Below are 20,677 nucleotides of genomic sequence, written 5' to 3'. Positions count from 1 at the left end.
ATAAATGCATTCCAGAAAAGAAAGACACATAGATACACAGGTAATCCTCGACTTATGACTAAAATTGAGTCCAAAATTTCTGTTGCTAAGTGAGACCTTTGTTAAATGAGTTTTGCCCCATTTTACAACCTGTCTTGTCACAGTTGTTAAGTAAACCACTGAAGTTGTTAGTTGCCAAGCATCTGAATTTTGATCACGTGACTATGGGATGCCGCAACTGTCATTAAGTATGAAAAATGGTCATAAGTCACTTTTTCAGTGCTGCTGTAACTTTGAACGGTCACTAAATGAACCGTTGTAAGTTGAGGACTACCTGTACAAGGGGGCAGTGACATCATCACTCAAATGACACAGTGAAGCACATGATGTCACTGTGGTTTGCACCAGAGGGCACTGGAGATATGGCTAAAGTCCTTATTTGCACTCCCAGAAGTCTCTCCTGCCTTAGTGGGTCAAGATTGGGATAGGACATGGAGCCCTGCTGGGACCAACATCCTTAATGAAGCTTAACTTCAGGGCCAAAACACAGGAATCCAAGCCTGGAGATTTCAAATGGCCAGAAAGATTACTCTCCACCCCTTAGACTGAGAGCAGCTAACATGACTTCATTTATTTAAAATGCGTTTATTCAACGCCTGTTCATTCTTCCTATTAGGAGAGATTGTTTATTCCCAAGAGCTTCATACCTAGATTAGACTATTGAAAGCGGCCTCCGGGATTTAAAACAGATGCAAAGCCCCTCCAGTTAGCAACAACATTGATGTCATACCGAAGCTTAACAATAATGACTGCGTGTATTCCAACAGTTTTAAGCTAGTGTGCTGCATGATACGGCCTAGCCCAGTGGTGGCGAACCTATGGCACGGGTGCCAGAGGTGGCACTCAGAGCCCTCTCTGTGGACACGCACGCCGTCGCCCCACCCCCGCCACCCCCCATGGCCCCCTCCTCACCAGCAGCCTCCCCAGAGGAGAGTCACCCCAGGCGCAGCCTGTGCAAAGCAGCACAGCCAAGGACATGGCAGCCAGGCAGTGGGGACAAGACTCCACCCTCGTGCCCCATCGCATACAGATGCTGCAGGGCGCAGACAGAGGGCATGGCTGCTATGATGCTGCTGAGCTGCCTGGGTAATCTGCTGTGGTGGGTTGCGGAGGTGGTAGGTGGCCCTGCGGGCAGATATGGGGACGAGGCAGGGGCAAAGCGGGTTTTGGGCACTCGGTTTCTAAAAGGTTTGCCATCACTGGCCTAGCCTGTGTACCCGTGCGTTGTTTGTGTGTGTGTGTGTGGGGGGGGTCTTGCGATGCTAATTTTTTTTTTTAAAAAATCAGTTTATTCAGTTACCTTAACTCCGGAGGACAAACAGATGGCAGGAAAAAGTCCCTGTATGTCCGTGAGCTGCCCTCTATTGGTTCCCTGAATTTCTGCAATCCAGACCCCATAGCCCTATCTGAGTGAACCATGGTTAGTTAATCCTAGGTAATTACATTCTATCCAGTTGGGCAGAGTTTCCAAAGTCAGCAACCTGCTTGGTTGTGGTTTAGTTTAAAGCCTGGCCCCGCGTTCCCAAGCTCTTCTGCGCCTGATGGCCAGTTCTGTGATTTTAAAGGGTTGCTGCAATCCTGTGTTTTTTCACTGTACATCACCACCGGCCAGGAGAAGTTAGTGCAAGTAGTCCTCAATTTACGATCACTACTGGGTACAAAAATTATGCTGCTAAGCGAAACATTTGTTAAGTGAATTCTGTCGCATTTTACGACTGTTCTTGCCATTGTTGTTAACTGAGTCCTTGCAAGTGACAGTTAAGTGAATCTGGCTTCTGCATTGACTTTGCTTGTCAGAAGGTCATAAAAGCTGATCACATGATCCCGGGACACTGTGACCATCATAAATACGACCCAATTGCCAAGCAACTGAATTTTGATCATGTGACCAGAGGGATGCCACAACAGTTCGTTGGAGGAAGCAAAGCTGGTAAAGGAACAAAAGAAAAAAAACTTATGTTACTTTAGCTTTAGTTGTGAGTTGTCCCATCTGTCTATTGAGATTCTCAGTTATCCAGGTTGTCTCAAAGGTGCTTTTTCAAGAGGCAACTGGACTTTGTTTTTCTTTGAAGACATTTAGCTTCTCATTCAAGAAGCTTCTAGATTAGAAGCTTAAAGGTCTTCTAGTCCAACCCCCTGCTCAAGCATAAGACCCTATACCATTTCAGACAAGTGACTGTCCAGTCTCTTCTTAAAAACCTCCAGTAATGAAGCATCCACAACCTCTGATGGCAAGCTGTTCCACTGGTTAATTGTCTTCACTGTTACCTCTCCTTAATTCCAGGTTGCTTCTCTCCTTGATTAGTTTCCATCGTTTCTTGTTCAGCCCTCTGGTGCTTTGGAAAATAAATTGATCCCCTCTTCTTTGTGGCAGCCCTTCAAATACTCGAATACTACCGTCATATCTCCCCTAGTCCTTCTTTTCTCTAGACCAGTCAAACCCCAATCCTTCAACCATTCATGTGTTTTAATCTCCAGGTCTTTAGTCATCTTAGTTGGTCTTCTTTGCATTTTTTCCAAAGTCTCAACATCTTTTTTGTAATGTGGTGACCAAAACTGAATGCAGTATTCCTGATGTGGCCTCACTAAGGCTTTATAAAGTGCTACTAATACTTCATGTGATTTTGATTCTATGCCTCTGTTTATACAACCAAGGATTGTATTAGCTTTTTTTGGCTGCTACCGCACACCGCTGGTTCATGTTAGGACTCCAAGGTCCCTCTCATAAGTTACTGTTTTTGAGCCAGGTTTCACCTAATCTGTATTTGTACCTTTGGTTTTTCTTGCCTAAGTGTAAAACCTTGCTTTTCTCCACATTAAATTTCATGTTGTTGGATAGGGCCCATTGTAAAGGTGTTTTTTTTTTGTTTTGTTTTTTGGATCCTGGGCTGCTTTTTTTCAGGCTATTCCTGAAAAAGCACCTTTGGGACACCCATCTAAGATCCTTCTCTCTCTCTCTCTCTCTCTCTCTCTCTCTCTCTCTCTCTCTCTCACACACACACACACACACACACTTCTCTCTCTCTCTCACACACACACACACACACCTTTTAGGCATAGGGGCGAAAGTGGCAGGAGGCGCCTTCTGGCTTCAGGGTGGGGCCGGGGTTATGCGGACAACGAAGCCCTGTGACTGATGCAAAGTATGCTTCTTCGCCCCCGCGACCAGCTGCCTCGACCCCCTTTGTCTCAGCTGCCGGGCTCAAATGCCAGCGGATGAATAAACGAAGCAAGCCAACGGCTGAGAAAGCACCGCCAGCTACACTTAACACTATTCCAAAGAAAAACCCCACCCAGCTCTCGCTTCACTTCGGCACACCCTGAGCGAGAATCGGGGCTCCTGGTTTCGTCGCCGCACCTCGCAGAGGACTAGCCCCGCTGGAAGTAAGGGAGAGAGGAGGGAGACGGCGGTCTTTTACAAGCGGAGGCTCAAGGGGCCTCTGGTTGTGAGGTAGGGGAAAGTTTCTGGGCGGGAAACTCGACCTGTTGAACTCATCCCGCAGTTGGCTGGCCGTTAGCTTCCCGGGCTGCGTGTTACGTCTGATTGTAACCCGCTTTGTTACAACGGGCTCGCGGAAAGTTTTACCTACAACGCGCTACGTAGCGTTACCAAGTTCGTCGGCGCAAATTCGGTTGCAAAATTTGAGCCCTGGAAGGGCAAAAGCGGGATCTTCCGGGAATGCTGGGAGCTGACACAATTCCAAACATCTGGAAAGGATTGGGAGGCTGCCGGGCTGCCAATGTACGTACTCCGATTCTAGGAGTAGCAAGAAACAGGTGCCTTTGTTACAACCCTGAGTAGTATTTCCTGGGCATTAAAAAGGAATTTTAGCTATGGCCTTCTTCTATTAGCTTCCACAGATGGGATGAAAACTCAGAGGCAGCTTTTCCTGCTCTGGCGCTATCTTAATAATTTGAAATTATATGTAATTTTCCATTTAACGGGCATAGATTGCATGTCCCTAAAGGAGGAAAAGCCACCTGTATTAGATGCTGCGTTTGCACAGAAAAGGATCTTGTTTTCAGTGGCCCCATGCGTTCCAGTGGTGTTTGGAAGGACTTTCTAAATTTCAACCTCATGTTATAGTGTATGCATTTTCCCACGCAATTTAAGTTTTGATATGATTGCCTCCAGAGATGCATTGCTTACATGGGAACAGCACCATTATTCTACATTGGTTTGGCAAAGCTGCAATTCTGTCACTTAAATACTTTGCCTTATTGCATGCTGCATTAGAATGTCAGGATGAAACTTGGATTACAAATATTAAAAATCTATAAAATGTAGGATCAAGTATTGTGGAGCACTGTAAGTCACCTGAAATTGTACCTATTCATAGAAATGTATAGCGGTTCTCACAGAAATGTGATTTGGGGGTTTCCGGACCCCTTTCAGAGGGTCCACAAAGTCAACAATTTTAAAATTCCCAAGTTTTAAGTTCTAATATAGTAAAATTCAATAGAACCCATGGAAAGAAAAGGGCCTTTGGGGTCCTCAATCATTTTTAAGAATTGGATTCTGAGACCAAAATGTTTGAGAACTGCTGCTAATACAATGACTAACAGAGATAATGCATTACAGGTTGTCCTTGAGTTACGACCCTAATTGAGCTCAAAATTTCTGTTGCTAAGTGAGACATTTGTTAAGTGAATTTTATAACCTTTCTTGGCATATTTGTTAAGTGAATGAATCACTGCAGTTGTTAAGTTATAACCCAGTTGTAAAATGAATCTGGCTTCCCCATTGACTTTGTTTGTCAGAAGGTTGCAAAAGATGATCAGTTGACCCCTGGGATGCTGCAGCCGTCACAAGTGTGAAAAATGGACCTAAGGCACTTTTTTCAGTGCCACTGTAACTCTGAATGGTCAGTAAATGAACTGTTGTAAGTTGAGGACTACCTGTAGTGGGTCTGCTATTGTCTGTGCCATAATTTTAATTAAGCTTTTGTTTCTCTGCTTTTCTCCATGGGTATTATTAAAAGTAAATTACTTTGTATAAATTTGTAAAGATGAGGATTAGCTAAGGAATGCAAAGTGTTTTAAATATTCCAAAGTTATGCAGAATATTACTGGTTGTATATTTTTAATCATATTCCCTTAAATAACCATCCTCAAAAAATTCCCTTTGCTATGGAATGCAAAGAGCTTTAAATATTCCAATGTTATGCAAATTATTACTGTTGTTGTATTTTTAATCACACTCCCTTAAATAATATATTGTCAAAAGATTCCGGGGGTTTTCACTCTGTTTTTGCAATATATATATGTGTACATTGGATTGATTTTCTGCTTCACAGTTTATCTCAATAGGTTAATTCAGAGGTCTTCAAACTTGGCCCTTTTATGACTTGTGGACTTCAACTCCCAGAATTCCATAAGTCATAAAAGGGCCAAGTTTGAAGACCCCTGGGTTAATTCCTTGGCAAGACTTTTGTGAGGGGTAGTCTCAAGTCCTATGGAGGAATCCATGAGGAATCCATTATAGAATTGATTGTTCCTGTGGATTCTTGAGAAATGAGTTGCAGGCAGCAAGAGCACGCTGTGTGGATGACTCTTCTGAGATCCAGCATGTTTCAAGTTTTTTTTTCCTCACAGACATGATTCTCCCCTTAGGAAGGTATCATCTCAAGGCAAGACATAAATGATGATCTTTTTCTTTGATTTCTTGACCCATGCTAGCAAATAAGCATAGGAAGCTTTGGAAGAGCAGAGCTGCCCAAGCAAGATTATTTCCCAGTTCTAACTTATAGGTTAACTTTATGCAACATAACATGCATGTGAAGGATTGCAATGTGTAGCTACAACTGAATGCACCTAGAAACAAACTGGTTGAATACTTTGGAGTTTGTTACTGAGTAAACTCATCCAGGTTACTTATAAAGGAGAATATTTGTAGTTCACGGTAGACATGAAGGATTCTTTTTGGTCTCTGAGCTTGCTTGCTTTCTTACAGACGTTTCATTACCCAAACTAGATAACATCGTAAGTGCTAGACTAGAAAGCAAGCAAACTCAGAGAGCACCAAGGACCCCTCATATCCAGGTTAGGCTTCAGATTTCATTTCTTTAATGGAGATGAGCTAGAAGTGTTTTCAGGTAAATCTATGCTGGATTCACCCATCAACAGCTATGATTTAATAGAATAACAGAACTGAAAGGGACCTTGGAAACCCTGCTATCCAATCTCTTCTTAAAAAACGTCCATTATTGGAGAACCCACAACTTCTGGAGGCAAGTCATTCCGCCGATTAATTATTCTGTCAGGAAATTTCTCCTTAGTTCTAGATTGGTTTTGTCCTTTATTCGGTTCCATCCATTGCTTCTTGTCCTGCCTTCAGGTGCTAAGTTTAGAGAATACTTGTGTTTTCCCAAAAATAAGACCCACTCTTATATATTTTTTGCCTCCAAAAGAGGCATTCATTCTTATTTCCAAGGGATGGCTTGGTAGTGTCCTCAAGCTTTAGAAATGTATAACATTAGAGACTGAGGTTCAGCTCTTACTTGGAAGCTGGTAGCCCTTCCGATGTAATGGTGCAACTCCCCAAATTCTGAACTGATTTTCAAGCTAGATGGGAATTTTGAGTCCTCTCAAGGGTGGCTAGATAGAGCAAAGAAAATGAACCCACCGTGGAAGTTGTGAAGTCATAACATGTGCAATAAAGATCAAACATTTTCTTGATCCGTTGACACACAATGGTGTACTTATAGGATTGCTTCAGTCTAAAGACTGGATCTACTTCTGAATAAAGAACTGAATCTACTACATACATATATACACTGAGCAAGCCAGATGATGGCAGAGGACAAGGCCGTTAGTGCTTCATCCCTGTTAGCATACATTTTTCTTTCCACAATGTGACAAATAAATGGATTTTCATCTCATCTTGTATGGAGAAGAGTTAAGATCTCAAGATAGGGATCTATCTTGCTGAGCAGGAAGTGTCTTTCATCACTCGTCAATTGGAGAAACTTCCAAATGGACTGTACCATAGGCTATGCTAAGGTATGTGGTCCAACACAAAATGTACAAGTTGGCTTTCTAATCTTGGCCGCTCCATGACTTCCTTCTCTGCAGAAGTTACGGGGTGGCCAAGACAGAGCTGCCTTTGAAGAGCAGTTTCAAATGTGACTTTTGGCCTGCTACCTTCCCTGTCAGAACCACAGGATGAGGTAAAAAGTTAAGAGTGCGGATTTTTTTTTATAAGGAGCACTTAGAAGCAGAACTCTGGAGATCTCAAAAGGAAGATGATTTGTGGAAGGGTCTCACTCATAACCAGAGTAGGCCCATGGGCTGAAAGTTCCCCATGCCTGCCTTGTAACCTATAAATTAGAATCGTAATTCTTACATAAACATATTTTCTAAAGATGCAGAAACAAGAAACAAATCATTCAACAGAGCAGGACAGCAATGAAAGAATCTTGAACAGGTTTCAGTTAAACCTTGTGGCTTTGAAATTGGATAGTAGAAAATGCGTTGAATATTTTCTCTCTTTACATAACTTTAGGGGTACAGTCTAAACAAGAGGTCAGGGTTAGATCATCCAAAATATTAGTATTGGATGGGAGTTGGGAATAGAACAGCAGAGGAATTTTTAAAATGATTTGTGCATAATGATATATTAGGGCGGGAGAGGTCATTTGTAGGTGAGGGGTGGGGGAGGTCATTTGTAGGTGCCAGAATAGTTGCTGCAGCATTTCAAGACATAATGCAAAGTATGACTATCAGCTCATTACTGCAAAATGCTATTTAGTGCATGGAATTATTTTGGAAGTTTACAATTCTAATTAAACTTCATAATTAAAAGCTATTCCTTTATTTTAACCTAAAGTTTTTAAGGCCTGAATGATAAAGCTGTGGCCCTTTAAATTTGATTGAACTCCTATAATCTCTGCCCTGGTTGTATCTGATGAAAACCAAAGCACAGGAAAACTTAAAAAGGTTTCCATCTCTGCTTTAGGAGAAATATGTACAGCATAGAATCTTAGAAAATAGAATATATTTAGAGGAAGGATAAGATGCACATTTTGAGCTCCATTGGAAGGAGGATAATTATGTTTTCTAAATGTAATATATTATTGGATTCAGTAGAACTTAAATTCAAAGCAAACATGCATAGAGTAAGAGAAAAATGCTATAGGTTAGGTGTGAACAGTTATATACGGCCCCCAAGACTCTGAATACCCTGGGATTGCACCACCAAAATTTGTAGTAAATAGCCATGTTCTAAGAGCATATCTAATTCTTTTTACAAGCAAAATAAACACTAAAATAGATAGGTTAAGCATCCTGAACCCTTTCAAAGCAAGTAATCAGCCCTAGGCGTGTTGATATAATGGCTGTGCTGGGATGAAACACTTTATAAGGTCTCTTTTTTTTTTAAATAGGATTTTACTGAAAGTTTTAACAAGAATGAAAATTAATGCAATCTAATATAGAAAAAAAAGAAAAGAAAAAGCTAAAGTGTAAAAAGAAAAAAAGAAAAGGTAGAAGAAAAATAGGAAAGAAAAAAGATAAACCAATGTCCAATCTTTATACCAGTTATAACTACAAATGTAAATTTACTCTTTTCTGTAAAGTTACATCATGACTTCTTTCCCTAATCTATCCTATCTAATAGTAAAAACCTTAGATCAGAAATTCATGGTTTTCTGTTTTATGCAAAAGGTCCATAAATGGTTTCCAGTCAGCAGTAGATGTAGATACTGCCTTTTCTCTAATCAAATAGGTCAGTTTGGTCATCTCGGCAAGTTCTACCATCTTCATGGGTCCTTCTCTTTCTAACCATGGATTTAACAGAAGAAAAGTACCCTGCTATAAACTCAAAATGAAGGTTGTCAGACAAACTGGAGTGTGTATCTTGGTGGGTGGAACAATACTCAACTTCTTGCAAATCATCTCTGGAGTTTCCTTCTTTATCTGGAGCCTTCTGTGTTTGTGTGCTTTCTCTTGGCTTTTCTCTGTCTTCAGAAGTTGTTGGGGAAGAGTTAAACTTACCGGACAGCTGCAAAAAACAAATTTGACCATGTAAATACTTAATTTCATTCTGACCTTTGGTCAAACTGTGAAGTGCCAGAGTTAAGCCATAGTATTAGGACATTTCAAAACCTCTTCTGTGTATTCTTTGAAGGGGAGGGGGAGGGAGGGGAAAACAGAAATTTGAGTTAACACGCTGAACAAAGCAAGGCACTGCTGTGGAGAAGGCCGAATTGGAGACACAACCGCATAGCCCACCCGAAAGGCTAAAACTTGCCAACTCAAACTGCTCTCCAGCTTTTAACTACTCCAATTTTTTTAAAAAAGAAAAGAAATGGCAATTACATACCATTTTTAAACATTTCTTTCATGTTTGTATTTTGTTGGATAATGCTCTGAGAAAGCCAGTTTGTTGAAGGGCAGCACATTCATATATAGAATTAAATCAAAAGAAACTTCCCAGGACCTCTCATTATGCCTCCAATGCTTAGCCAGCAATCCTGCAATTGGTAACTTTTGAGGAAGATTACATGCAACCTTATCATCTCAACTACTGTAATAGGGTCAACAGATGTCCTGGCTGGGAATGATGGGAGTTTTAATCTGGTGCTGTGGTAAATCATTCGCTTTTCAGCAGCTCTTTATCTACTCCCCAAGATATTTATATCCCCATTTCAGAGAATTTGAAGCAGCTTGTGTTTGTTTCCTGAATATTGTTTACAACAACCTGTTTTATTACAGTTGGCAGCTGAGAATGAAACTACATTACTTAACCTGGGTGGTCCTTTGCAAGCTAGGCATCCAGCCCTGGCATCTTTGGACAGCTGCCAGATCTTTAGTTTCTCAGTGGAACTCATAACCAGTATTTATTCCAAACTTCCTCCAGGGAAAGAAAAACAAGCTCCCCCTACATTATTTTTTGGGTAATGAGTTCAATTAAGCACTTAGTTCAATGTTTCTCAACCTTGGCAAATTTAAGGTGGGTAGACTTCAACTCCCAGAATCCTGATTCTGGAAGTTGAAGTCCACCCATCTTAGGTACCAAGATTAAGAAATACCGATTTAGGTTTTCCGTGGGAACCCGGAATCACATTATAATCAGGTGTAGTGGAGGTATCAGAGATGGTGTATACTCATTAATCTGACTCAAGGTGCTTGGAGGACACTAACTTAGCATCCTGGATGGTTAGAACATAGAATAATAGAGTTGGAAGGGACCTTGGAGGTCTTCTAGTCCAATCCCTGCCAAAGCAGGAGACCCTATACCATTTCAAACAAATGGTTGTCCAGTCTCTCTTTGAAAGCCTCCAGTGATGGAGCACCAACAACTTCTGAAGGCAAGTTATTTCATTGGTTGATTGGTCTAATTGTTAGGAGCTTTCTCCTTAGTTCTAGGTTGCTTCTCTCCTTGGTTAGTTTCCATCTATTATTTCTTGTCTTGCCTTTTGGTGCTTTGGAAAATAGTTTGACCCCTCTTTGTAGGAGCCCCTCAAATATTGGAACACTGCTGTCATGTCTCCCCTAGTCCTCCTTTTCACTAGACTTGACATATCCATTTCCTGTCACCGTTCTTAGTATGTTTTAGCCTCCAGTCCCCTAATCATTCTTGTTGGTCTTCTCTACAATTTCCAGAATCTCAACATTTTTTTTTAATATTGTGACTAAAACTGGATGCAGTATTCCAAGTATGGTCTTAATAAAGACCTTACATTTACTCTTTGTCTCCTTAAAGCTGAATTGATATCCCTGTTCCTCATACTAAGTTCTTAAATAATTTTTACTAATTCTACAAAAGGAAGTGAGAGAGAACTGCATGCTTTCTCCCATCTTGACTGGATCTCTGTGGTGGAACACATTATTTCAAGCAGGAGAGTTCAATCTTTGAACTCAGTTCAGTCTTCTGGAAAGCCTAGAAAGTCTGTAGAGATAGAACAGATTAGCTTAGATACTTTTCCTCAATAACCAATATGGTAACTGTCCCCTCTCTTTCTGGCCTCTGATGCTGCAAAACAGGTTCAGAATTCGACTGATTTGGCAGTTGAATCTCCCTTTAATAGAACTGTATCCTGAGCTACATGTGAAAGGAGAAAACAAGTTTAAGAGACATGGGTCATTCCATGTGACATATATTCTCCCACCTTCTGTCTCATTTTGCTTAGTGCATCATTTCCTCACTTCAGAAACTTTAAGATGAATGGACTTCAATTCCCAGAATTCTCCAGGAAGCATTTTATACAGTACTAAGGAATTCTGAGAGCTGAAGTCCACATATTAAAGCCATCGAGCTTGGGAAACATTGGCTTAGTGGTAGGGTTTGCCCTAAATCCTGAAGGCCTGGGTGTGTGCTAAACATTTTAGGATTGGGCTGGGAATGTTGGGAATTGGAGTTCTGACATCTTTTAGAGCCTTAGATGAGTAATATTAAATTTGATGGATATAAATTCAAAACGGTATCCTATCTTCACCAATTACAATCTGGGATCATGTATCATCACCAAAGTTGGCTTTTTTCCTTATTTTTGACTCCTCCAAAAGTATAACCTGTTGCCATTAACTGGTATATTTTCTTGCATTGTCAGTTGGCAATCTTGAAATTTTTGAATTTGGAAACAAGCAGATGACTGACTGTACGAGCTTCTGATTAGATTCACATGTTGCATTGAGCCAAAGTGTGATACCGTAGGTTTTTGTTATATGCGAGTCAGCCATTTAACTTAATATCAAGTGTGAACCAACCATTAAAGCATAATTGAAAGCAAATCATAGCTTAGCATGATGTACTGTTCTAAGTAGTGAGCTGTGCAAATTAGCATGTTAAAAATTAAAGCATGGGGAAGAGCCACTGTACATCACTGCAATAAAGCTTATGCTAAACTTTATGGCCCTAAACACCAAGCTTGGAAGCAACCTAGCCACATGTTGCATTTTACAGCATGTACTGCATTTGTGAAGACGGTTCTTCTTCACTCCCATGATTATGGGGAAGGTCAAGCTGCTCTTTGCCAGTTCCCTCATTGTGTCTTATTGCCCCCATACTAAGTATTCCATCTTTCCCTATGGCTCCGGGCGAAGGCAGTAACATGACGTTCCTCAAACTCAGTGTGGGTGTTTGAATAAGGGCCTTCAGTGCTCCCTTGCAGTTCAGGATCAAGGCGGGGTAGGGGGGTCCTTCCTGAATCAATGCTCCATTCATCCACTTGGCGTCATAACCAGGGTAAGAGGTGGGAGGGAAAGATGGAATGCAAAGGCAACGTGTGCCAGGAGTTATGGAGGTGCTCTTTGGTTGGGGATCATGAGACAAAATGTGTTGCTACCCAGGGCTGGTTGGGAAGAGGTTTTCTACAAAATGCTGCGTTATCTTCTTTGTCTTGTTATGGCGGATGGCAAATTCCCATTGGTTTACATGTAGTCCTCGACTTAACAACCATTCAAGTTTGTTTTAAACCCTTATCTCTTTGCCCAGGTCTTTTCTCCCAATGCTTGATAAGGTAATCCTCGTTTAGAAACCATTTCATTTAGCGACCCTTCGCAGTTACGGTGGTAATGAAAATGTAACTTTATGACCAGTGCTCCATTTACTATCTTGGCAGGTTTGTAAAACTGAAGGTCATAAGCACAGTCCCGATCTTACTGCTTTTCTTAATGATTAACCCAGTTGTGCTCACTGAAGTAGAACTACTGTGTGAAATTGATTTTTTGAATGGTTGTATGGAAATACAGCTAGTCCTCAACTTAATAACCACAAGTGAGCCCCAATTTTTTTTTTGCTGAGTGAGACATTTGTTAAGTGAATTTTGCTCCACTTTCCTGCCACAGTTGTTAACCGAATCATTACAGTTGTTAAATTATCGTAGTGACACAGTTGCTAAGTGAATCTGGCTTCCCCATTGTCTTTACTTGTCAGACGTTCGCAGAAGATAATCACGTGACCGCGAGAAACTGCAACTGTCATAAGTATGAGTCAGTTGCCAAGTGTCTGAATTTTGATCATGTGACCACGGGGATGCTGCAACAGTTGTAAGAGTGAAAAATGGTCATAACTCACTTTTTTCAATGTGTAACTTTGAGCAGTTACTAAATGAACTATTGTAAATTGAGGACTACTTGTACTATAATTGTACAGGATTTTACAGGATTGTTTTAGCATATTTGATAGTATACATTAGAGCTGTGATACTTTTTGAGGGATGGGCAAAGGCTGCTTTTGGCATCCATGGATGGAGGGCTCCAAAAATTGGGCAGGACAGGACAAAGTTTTGAGTTTTGCAAAAATTTGATTTAAATATTAATGTAATTTAAAAAATAAATTATTTTAATATTAGATTACTTCCCATCTATTTAATGCTTCTTTCTTTCACATTAAAACTTACATTTCAATAGCAGTTTGGGGAGGACACATGTGGTACTCCATTGACCGCTTAGGGATCCACAAATAATTAAAGTTTTTTAAACATGAAGGTATAATTTGCAGCAACAGCATTCCTGTAAAATAGAAGCCGTGGTATTTGAAAATTATTCTAATTGCAGCATGGTAGACCTGTAGGGTGTCAAATCATGCTTGCGCTTGACAAATACGAATTATGCATGGAAATCAACCATAACAAAGAGTTATCATCGGTAACTGAGAAGCAGGAAGCTCAGAATGCCACTTAAGCGTGAATCAAAAGTGGCCTGCGAGAGTTAAAATCTCAGATATTTAGAAATGTGGAGGTTCTGGGTTTTAACAACAAAGGGGACAAGTAACCGCAGAACCCTTCTGGCAGCAAAGGGGATGGAATTTCCCATCTCCAAGTCGATGCTATCTGGAAAGGGATGCCAGACACAAGCAGGTGGGTTTGATCCAAAAATAACTGAAGGGAGTTAATGGCTAAGGGCCAAACAGAAGGGTAACTTTTCTAGTTTCAATACTTCCATTTTGAGTTTTGGCTCCATTTAAAAGAAGGAGAAAAGATCAATGGGGCATGTAAAAATCTCATAGTAAATGTGTAGATGCAGGAATGAACGAAAGGATTTTAATTAAAGCAGGCTGGATTGTTTGTAAGCCTTTCTGCTTCTGCCCTGTAAGAACTTTGAATTCTGTGCCCCTCCCCCCCTTTTTTCAAATTTTGCTCTGGCTTAAAGTAGGGAAGGGAACACAGTAGGTTAATACAGATTGTACATAAGGTTGATCATAGGAGGAATGCTTTTTTTTTTTTTGTTTCCTGAAGATTAGGCTGTAAATGTGAAGAAAATGATTCATAAATTGAGAGGAAGGGGTGGATTTGACAGGTTTGTAGGATGCTGGGTTTGTGAGGTAGAAATAAAGACTTAGCAGGGCACAATATTTTTCCTATTCTCTGTGTTATGCTTAACAGATTTTTTTAAAAAACAAAACAAAACTTCACTGCTACTAAAGCCCGGCAAAGGCTTTGTTAATGAAATGTCCTGACAACAAAATATCTTAACAAATCTGGCCTGCATATTTTCTACAAAGAAAAAAATCCACCAATATGAAGGGTAACATTATATTCATGTACTGAATATGCATATCTTTTGGATTTTTGAAAAATGGCTAATAAAAGGAATAACTAGAACAATGACTCATTCCTTTAAAAATAGGAATAATTTAACTTGCAGTTTTAAAAAAAAACCCAGAAACAATAGAAACAAAAATGCTGATATGTTCAGGAATCCAAATTCCATGTCATGCATTGGATTTTGGGTGGAATTCAAGATGACGAAATTCTGATTACAGATATCATAAGCCAGTTTTGTATTTAAGCATTATCTGGTTGCCATAGGTGACAGAAGAGTTCTGGGCAGATCAATGATCAGGCTGATGGAAAAAGGTTGTTGTCTTCCATTTGTGGTCTGAAATTAGAATAAAAAATTCTCATTCATTACAGACTTCCAGCTAGAAACCCTGAGCTTTAAATCTCTCTTCTGTCTGATCCCAGTTGGCCAATAAATTCTTTTGCAAATTTGGAACTTTCATTTACAAGGCCACTGTGGCTTGTTTGATAAACCTGGATTAGAATAATATATTATCCTAGACAGAGACTAAATGCATTTTTGTTAAGAGATGGAAAAAGAAATGAGGAAGGAAAAGGAAGTGTGATAGGTAAAGATTAAAGACCTGACCAAATATGAATTCACCAATTGATTGGTTAGGGTTAGAATTGCATACAATAACAAGGTTGGAAGGGATCTTGGAGGTCTTCTAGTCCAACCCCCTTTTTGGGCAGGAGACCTTACACCATTCTTGAAAACCTCCAGGGATGGTTACTTTTGATACCTTTTGAAAAGCTGAAGACATATGCTCTGTATTTCTCAAAAACAGATTGTTTCAAATTGGTAGTCTTGTACTTGTGAGTTCCCCCTAAAGCAGAGCTCCCCAATCTTTTGGGCACCAGGGACTGGTTCCGTGGAGAGAGGTTTTTCCGTGGACCAGAGGGTGCGTAGTTTTGTGTGCTGCCTGCATCTTGCAGATGGGGCTTTGCTTCTTTGTGCAGACCAGTTGCTGGCATGCTACTGCCCGGTACTGGTCCACAGAGTGGGTGTTGGGGATCTCTGCCCTAAAGTAGTGTTTCTCAGCCTTGGCAACTTGAAGATGTGTGGACTTCAACTCCCAGAATTCCTCAATCAATATGGCTGGCTGGCTGAGGAATTATGGGAGTTGAAGCCCACATTTCCTCAAGTTGCCATGGCTGAGAAACACTACTCTAAAGCATCCCATTTATAATATAATCTGTTTGGTTTTTTTGCAGATTAACATCAAATTCACCAGGGACAATGTCAGAAGGGGATAGACCTAAAAGTGGTCTGAGTTTAGCCAGCAGTACAGTCACCATCTCTTCAGTCTCGATGGGAACAAAGGTGAGGACCTGGAATTGATGAGAACCTGACAAATGAGACATAAAAATGAGTCGCCCATCATTTCTTTTACCTATATTTGTTTTTTCTGAGTGTTGTTGGGCTGTTGCTCAGTCTTATTTTCAAAGAACTTCAAAGTAATTGATTATCTCTTGGGTCAAACACTTGTGCTTTTTAAAAGAACAACACTAGAATCCTATTCCAAGAAAGAAGGAAAGCTAAAAAAATTGCATAACAATTTCTAATCCTCAAATACCGTATATGCCAGCGTATTAGGCGACCCGGCGTATAAGACGACCCCTGTCTTTATAGCCGGGCCGCATTCCTAGAACGTCGTCTTATACGCCGGAAACTACTAGTATTTCCGGCGTATAAGACGACTCGGCGTATAAGACGACCCCCGTCTTTGGCACCGATTTCAGTGCTCGCGGAAGTCGTCTTATACGCCGGCATTTACGGTATTTATTCTTGTCCTTATATGCCTACATTAGCCATTGGTGGTATCTTGATGGTTTGAAAAGAAAATCTTAGCTTGTGACCTTTAGTTCCTTAGAAAGATAAAGCACTTTTCAAGGCATAAAGCCACAATATAATAGTCTCTTATGCACCTAGATAAAATTGTAATGGTTTAAAAATCTTATTTAAACCTTATGATACATTAATAGCAATTAAAACATCCATTGCTTACTATGAAAAACAGGACACTCCCTTTGGGGCTAAGCAACATTATACAAAGCACAAAAAAAAGAGAGTTAAAAGTAGAACGTAAAAAACAATGAAGGCAAGAAATGAAGGACAGCAAAATAAAAAAAACAGCAGGTTTAGACTATATCCCTCAAGTCCATCCATAAATTTGTAGGTTTCCTTTTATTCTTTGAACTTCTCCTTTTGAAGATCTCATCAATTTCATCCAATCAAAACTTATTTTCTTCCACTTCCTTTTGATCCATTCATTTTTTTTGCAATTAATGGTCGCAACTGATGGATCAACATTTGATCCGAAAAGCACACCTTATACCTGTGGGAAAACACCAGAAAGGAAAAAGAAAGTTTTCTGATACAGTTCTCATTTGTTCTTTGTATATGGCCAACTTCCTTGATGTTTCCTACAATGTTTCACTTTTATTTTCAGTTCATTTTCATTCATTTACATTCTAGGCAGTCCTCAATGTACAATCACAATTCAGCCCAAAATTTATGTTGCTAAGTGAGAAGTTTGTTAAGTCAATTTTGCCCCATTTACGACTTTTCTTGCTACAGTTGTTAAGTGAATCACTGCTGTTGTTAAATTAATAACATAGTTGTTAAGTGAATCTGGCTTCCACATGGACATTGCTTATCAGAAGGTAGCAAAAGGGGATCACATGACTCCGGGATGTTGCAGCCATCATAAATGTGAGTCAGTTATCAAGTATCCGAATGTAAATCATGTGACCACGGGGATGCTGCACCGGTCATAAGTGTGAAAAATGGTCATAACTCACTTTTTTTCGGTGCCATTGTAACTTTGAACTGTCACTAAGCAAACTGTTGTACGACAAGGACTATATCTAGTCCACTCACTCATCCATTCTGTTGATTTTACCATATTCCACTGTTGCAATTTATGTTTGAATATCTCCTAATTCACCCAACTCTCACTTCGGTAGAACTGAGTGTATAGATCAGGGGTAGGCAACCTTGGCTCTTTTATGACTCGTGGACTTCAACTTCTAGAATTCCTGAGCCAGCCATGCTGAGGGGAAAGGGAAAGGTTTCCATGCTGAGCCATGCTGGCTCAGGAATTCTGAGAATTGAAGTCCACGAGTCACAAAAGAGCCAAGGTTGCCTACCTCTGGTATAGATGCACATTATTTTCACTTCTTTTGTCAGATTTATTCTTCATAACAGACCACATATCTTCTCAGATCTTTTTCACCTGGACCTCGAATACATTGTTAATACATCTCTTTCTTCTTACCGTATTTCCCTGAAAATAAGACCAGGTCTTATATTACTTTTGCTCCAAAAGATTCATAAGGCAATGTCTTATTTTTTCATGTACAACAATCTACATTTATTCAAATAAATAATGTCAATAATATTATTTATTTATATTTAATTATAAATATAATTATTTTATAATTCAATACATCCATTGTGTGTTGCAGCGGGTGTACTAAATGTGTCCATCTGGCTGACGATCTTAACTGGGGCATGTTTTTTGGGTGAGCCTCCTGAAAAATCATGGTAGGTCTTATTTTCTGGTTAGGTCTTATTTTCAGAGAAATAAGGTATCTCTAACTCAGAGATTTTAAATTCCTTGAAAGCCGCAAAAACACCTCTCTTTCTTTCCTGCTATGGATCACAGACAGAGACATGGTTTTCTTCATAGAGTGGATTTTGATTCAGTTCTTAGCTTTTTAACTAGGACTCTTGGTTTGAAAATAGTTCTGGAGGATTGTTTAAGATAGTAATGCTGAGCTAAATAGATGGATAGCTACTCGTTAATATAGTAAGTTTATTTTGTATTTATCCATTTGTTTCTCCTATAGCCACATGTAGCCCGGCCGGTCCGGAAAGTGCACACATTTGGGAAGAGAGCAAACTCTATCAAGAGAGATCCTAACTCTCCCGTTGTATTGCGTGGCTGGCTTTATAAGCAGGTAAATGGTTTCTGAGAAATGCAGGAAATTTCTTAGCTGGAGGGAGGATGGACCTTAAGGGAGAGCTGTGGGAAAGACACCATGTTAATCTAAGGAGCCCAAAATCAGATGGAATCTGATGGCACCTTTTAAGACTAAGCGATTTTTATTTCAAAGGGTAAGCTTTCATGAAATTGAATCCAGGCACTCTTTGACTTATGACCGCAGTTGAGTCCAAAATTTCTGTTGCTAAGCAAGACAGTTATTAAGCGAGCTATGCTCCATTTTACGACCGTTCTTGCCACACTTGTTAAGCGAATAGTTGCAGTTGTTAAGTTAACACAATAAGTGAATCTGACTTCCCCATTGACTTTGCTTATCACAAGGTTGCAAAAGGTGGTTGTATGACCTCGGGACACAGAACTGCCCTACCGTAAATACACACCAATTGCCAAGCATCTGAATTTTGATCACATGTCTGTGGGGAAGCTACAACGGTCGTAAGGGTGAAAAATAGTGATAAGTCACTTTGTTCAGGGCCATTGTAACTTCAAACGGTTACTAAACAAATGGTTGTGAGATGGGGACTACTGGTACTATTGCTGAACTGTTCTTTTCTTGCTAGCTTGAGTTTGGAAACACGCTAAAATTGTAGCCAGTTTTAAATTGGGTTTAGCATCATGTGAAAATGAAACAATTCTTCACAGTTCCCTTTTAAAACCCCAGGAAAAAAATGAAAGATTCTGATCATGGGTGTGAAATGGCCCCAAATCGCTTGATATCATTGCAGAACTCTAGCATACCTGGGCCCTACAAAGAGTTAAAAATCAGGGAATCCTGTTCTACCTAGGTAAAACTTCTGACACGGCATGGGACTAACCCACCACCTTTTCTTTTTGTTTCTTTCAGGATAGCTCTGGGCTCAAACTGTGGAAACGACGCTGGTTTGTCCTTTCCAATTACTGCCTCTTCTACTACCGAGGTAATTTGGATTTTCTTGAGTTTCTGTTTCAGTTTCCTTAAGGAGGAAGCAAATTATTTGGAGGCAGGACCAGTGGTGGGATTCAGCCGGTTCGCACCACTTTGGCAGAACCGGTAGCTAATTTTTGTTGCCCAGGCCCAGAACGGAGTTCCGGAAGCGGCATCCACACAGAGAACCGGTTGTTCACATATTTGAATCCCCCCACCGGTAGGCCTGTTTTGAGGGCCAAGTATGGCGATGCATCAACAGGCAGAAATCAAAGGCAACAATTCCTAAGTACTAGGAACAGAAGTTTAAAAAAAGAAATGCAGGTAGTTCTCGCCTGACGACTGTTCATTTAGTGACGGTTTGAAGTTGAGAAGCACTGCTGTAAGCGTAAGCCAGTTCCTTGAAACAGTCGTGTTGGTGGGAAATGAGGAGTTTTCTCCCCATCTGCTTTGAGCCGGAACCCTGACAAGCTTTTTTCTGTGGGGTTTTGTGGGGTGTGTTCTAGACAGCCGTGAAGAGATGGTTTTGGGCAGTATCCTTCTCCCCAGCTACGAGATTCGGACAGCTTTCTCCAAGGAGAAGAAGAACCGCCGCTTTGTATTCAAGGTCAGGAAGAAGGACCCTCATTTATGCTTTTGTCCCTCCTGTGATGATGGGATTTCTTTTAATTTATCCATGGTCACCACCATAGAGTCTGACCATTACCTCAGCTTTAAGCAGCAAGGTCTATATGTGGTGAATACCGTATGGGAAGCTATTTGCCTCCATTGTTGGCTCATCTATCTAATACAGGTGATCTTCGACTTAATGAACGTTCACTTAACCACAGGGCAAAATTATGACAGACTTCAAAAAAGCTACTTAGGACTTTGAAGATACAAATGCTATTACCCCTCCCCCCCAGTCACCTGATTGCATTTTGGGTGATTGGCAGCTGGCTCACGTTTTCCAGCAGAAAATGGCAAAAGCCACCTGTTGAATACACTGGATTGCTTAATGACCATGGAGGTTTTGTCTAACGACCTTGTGAGTTTGCTTTATGAATCATCATAAAAGGGGTCATAAAAATCAAGTCATTTGTTGACCCGCTTAATGACCACAATGATTTTTAATCAAAATCCCAGGCTCATTTCTAGTTGTAAGTTGAGGACTAACTGTATAATATATTGATTTAGAATCTTTGAGCCTGCTTTTTTTCCTCATCAAGGAACTCAAGGGC

General features: G+C 40.4%; 1 protein-coding gene across 10 annotated transcripts in view; it reads left to right on the top strand.

The window, feature by feature from the left end:
• The window catches only part of PLEKHA4 (pleckstrin homology domain containing A4), a 77,692-nt gene that overhangs the window by 21,347 nt on the left and 35,668 nt on the right, over nucleotides 1–20,677 (top strand). For 4 of the 10 annotated variants that reach the window (XM_039335210.1, XM_039335212.1, XM_039335220.1 and 1 more), the window contains exons 2-5: nucleotides 15,759–15,867; nucleotides 18,399–18,509; nucleotides 19,398–19,470; nucleotides 19,964–20,064. In XM_039335210.1, coding sequence (XP_039191144.1) covers nucleotides 15,759–15,867; nucleotides 18,399–18,509; nucleotides 19,398–19,470; nucleotides 19,964–20,064 — 394 coding nt within the window. The other 6 variants (XM_039335215.1, XM_039335216.1, XM_039335214.1 and 3 more) reach the window with 5 other exon arrangements.

The sequence above is a fragment of the Crotalus tigris genome, unplaced genomic scaffold (assembly GCF_016545835.1).
Source record: "Crotalus tigris isolate CLP2741 ecotype Arizona unplaced genomic scaffold, ASM1654583v1 scf7180000017639.5415321, whole genome shotgun sequence".
Taxonomy (NCBI): domain Eukaryota; kingdom Metazoa; phylum Chordata; class Lepidosauria; order Squamata; family Viperidae; genus Crotalus; species Crotalus tigris.
The sequence above is the reverse complement of the archived record's forward strand: the minus strand, read 5'-3'. Positions and strand labels throughout refer to the sequence as shown.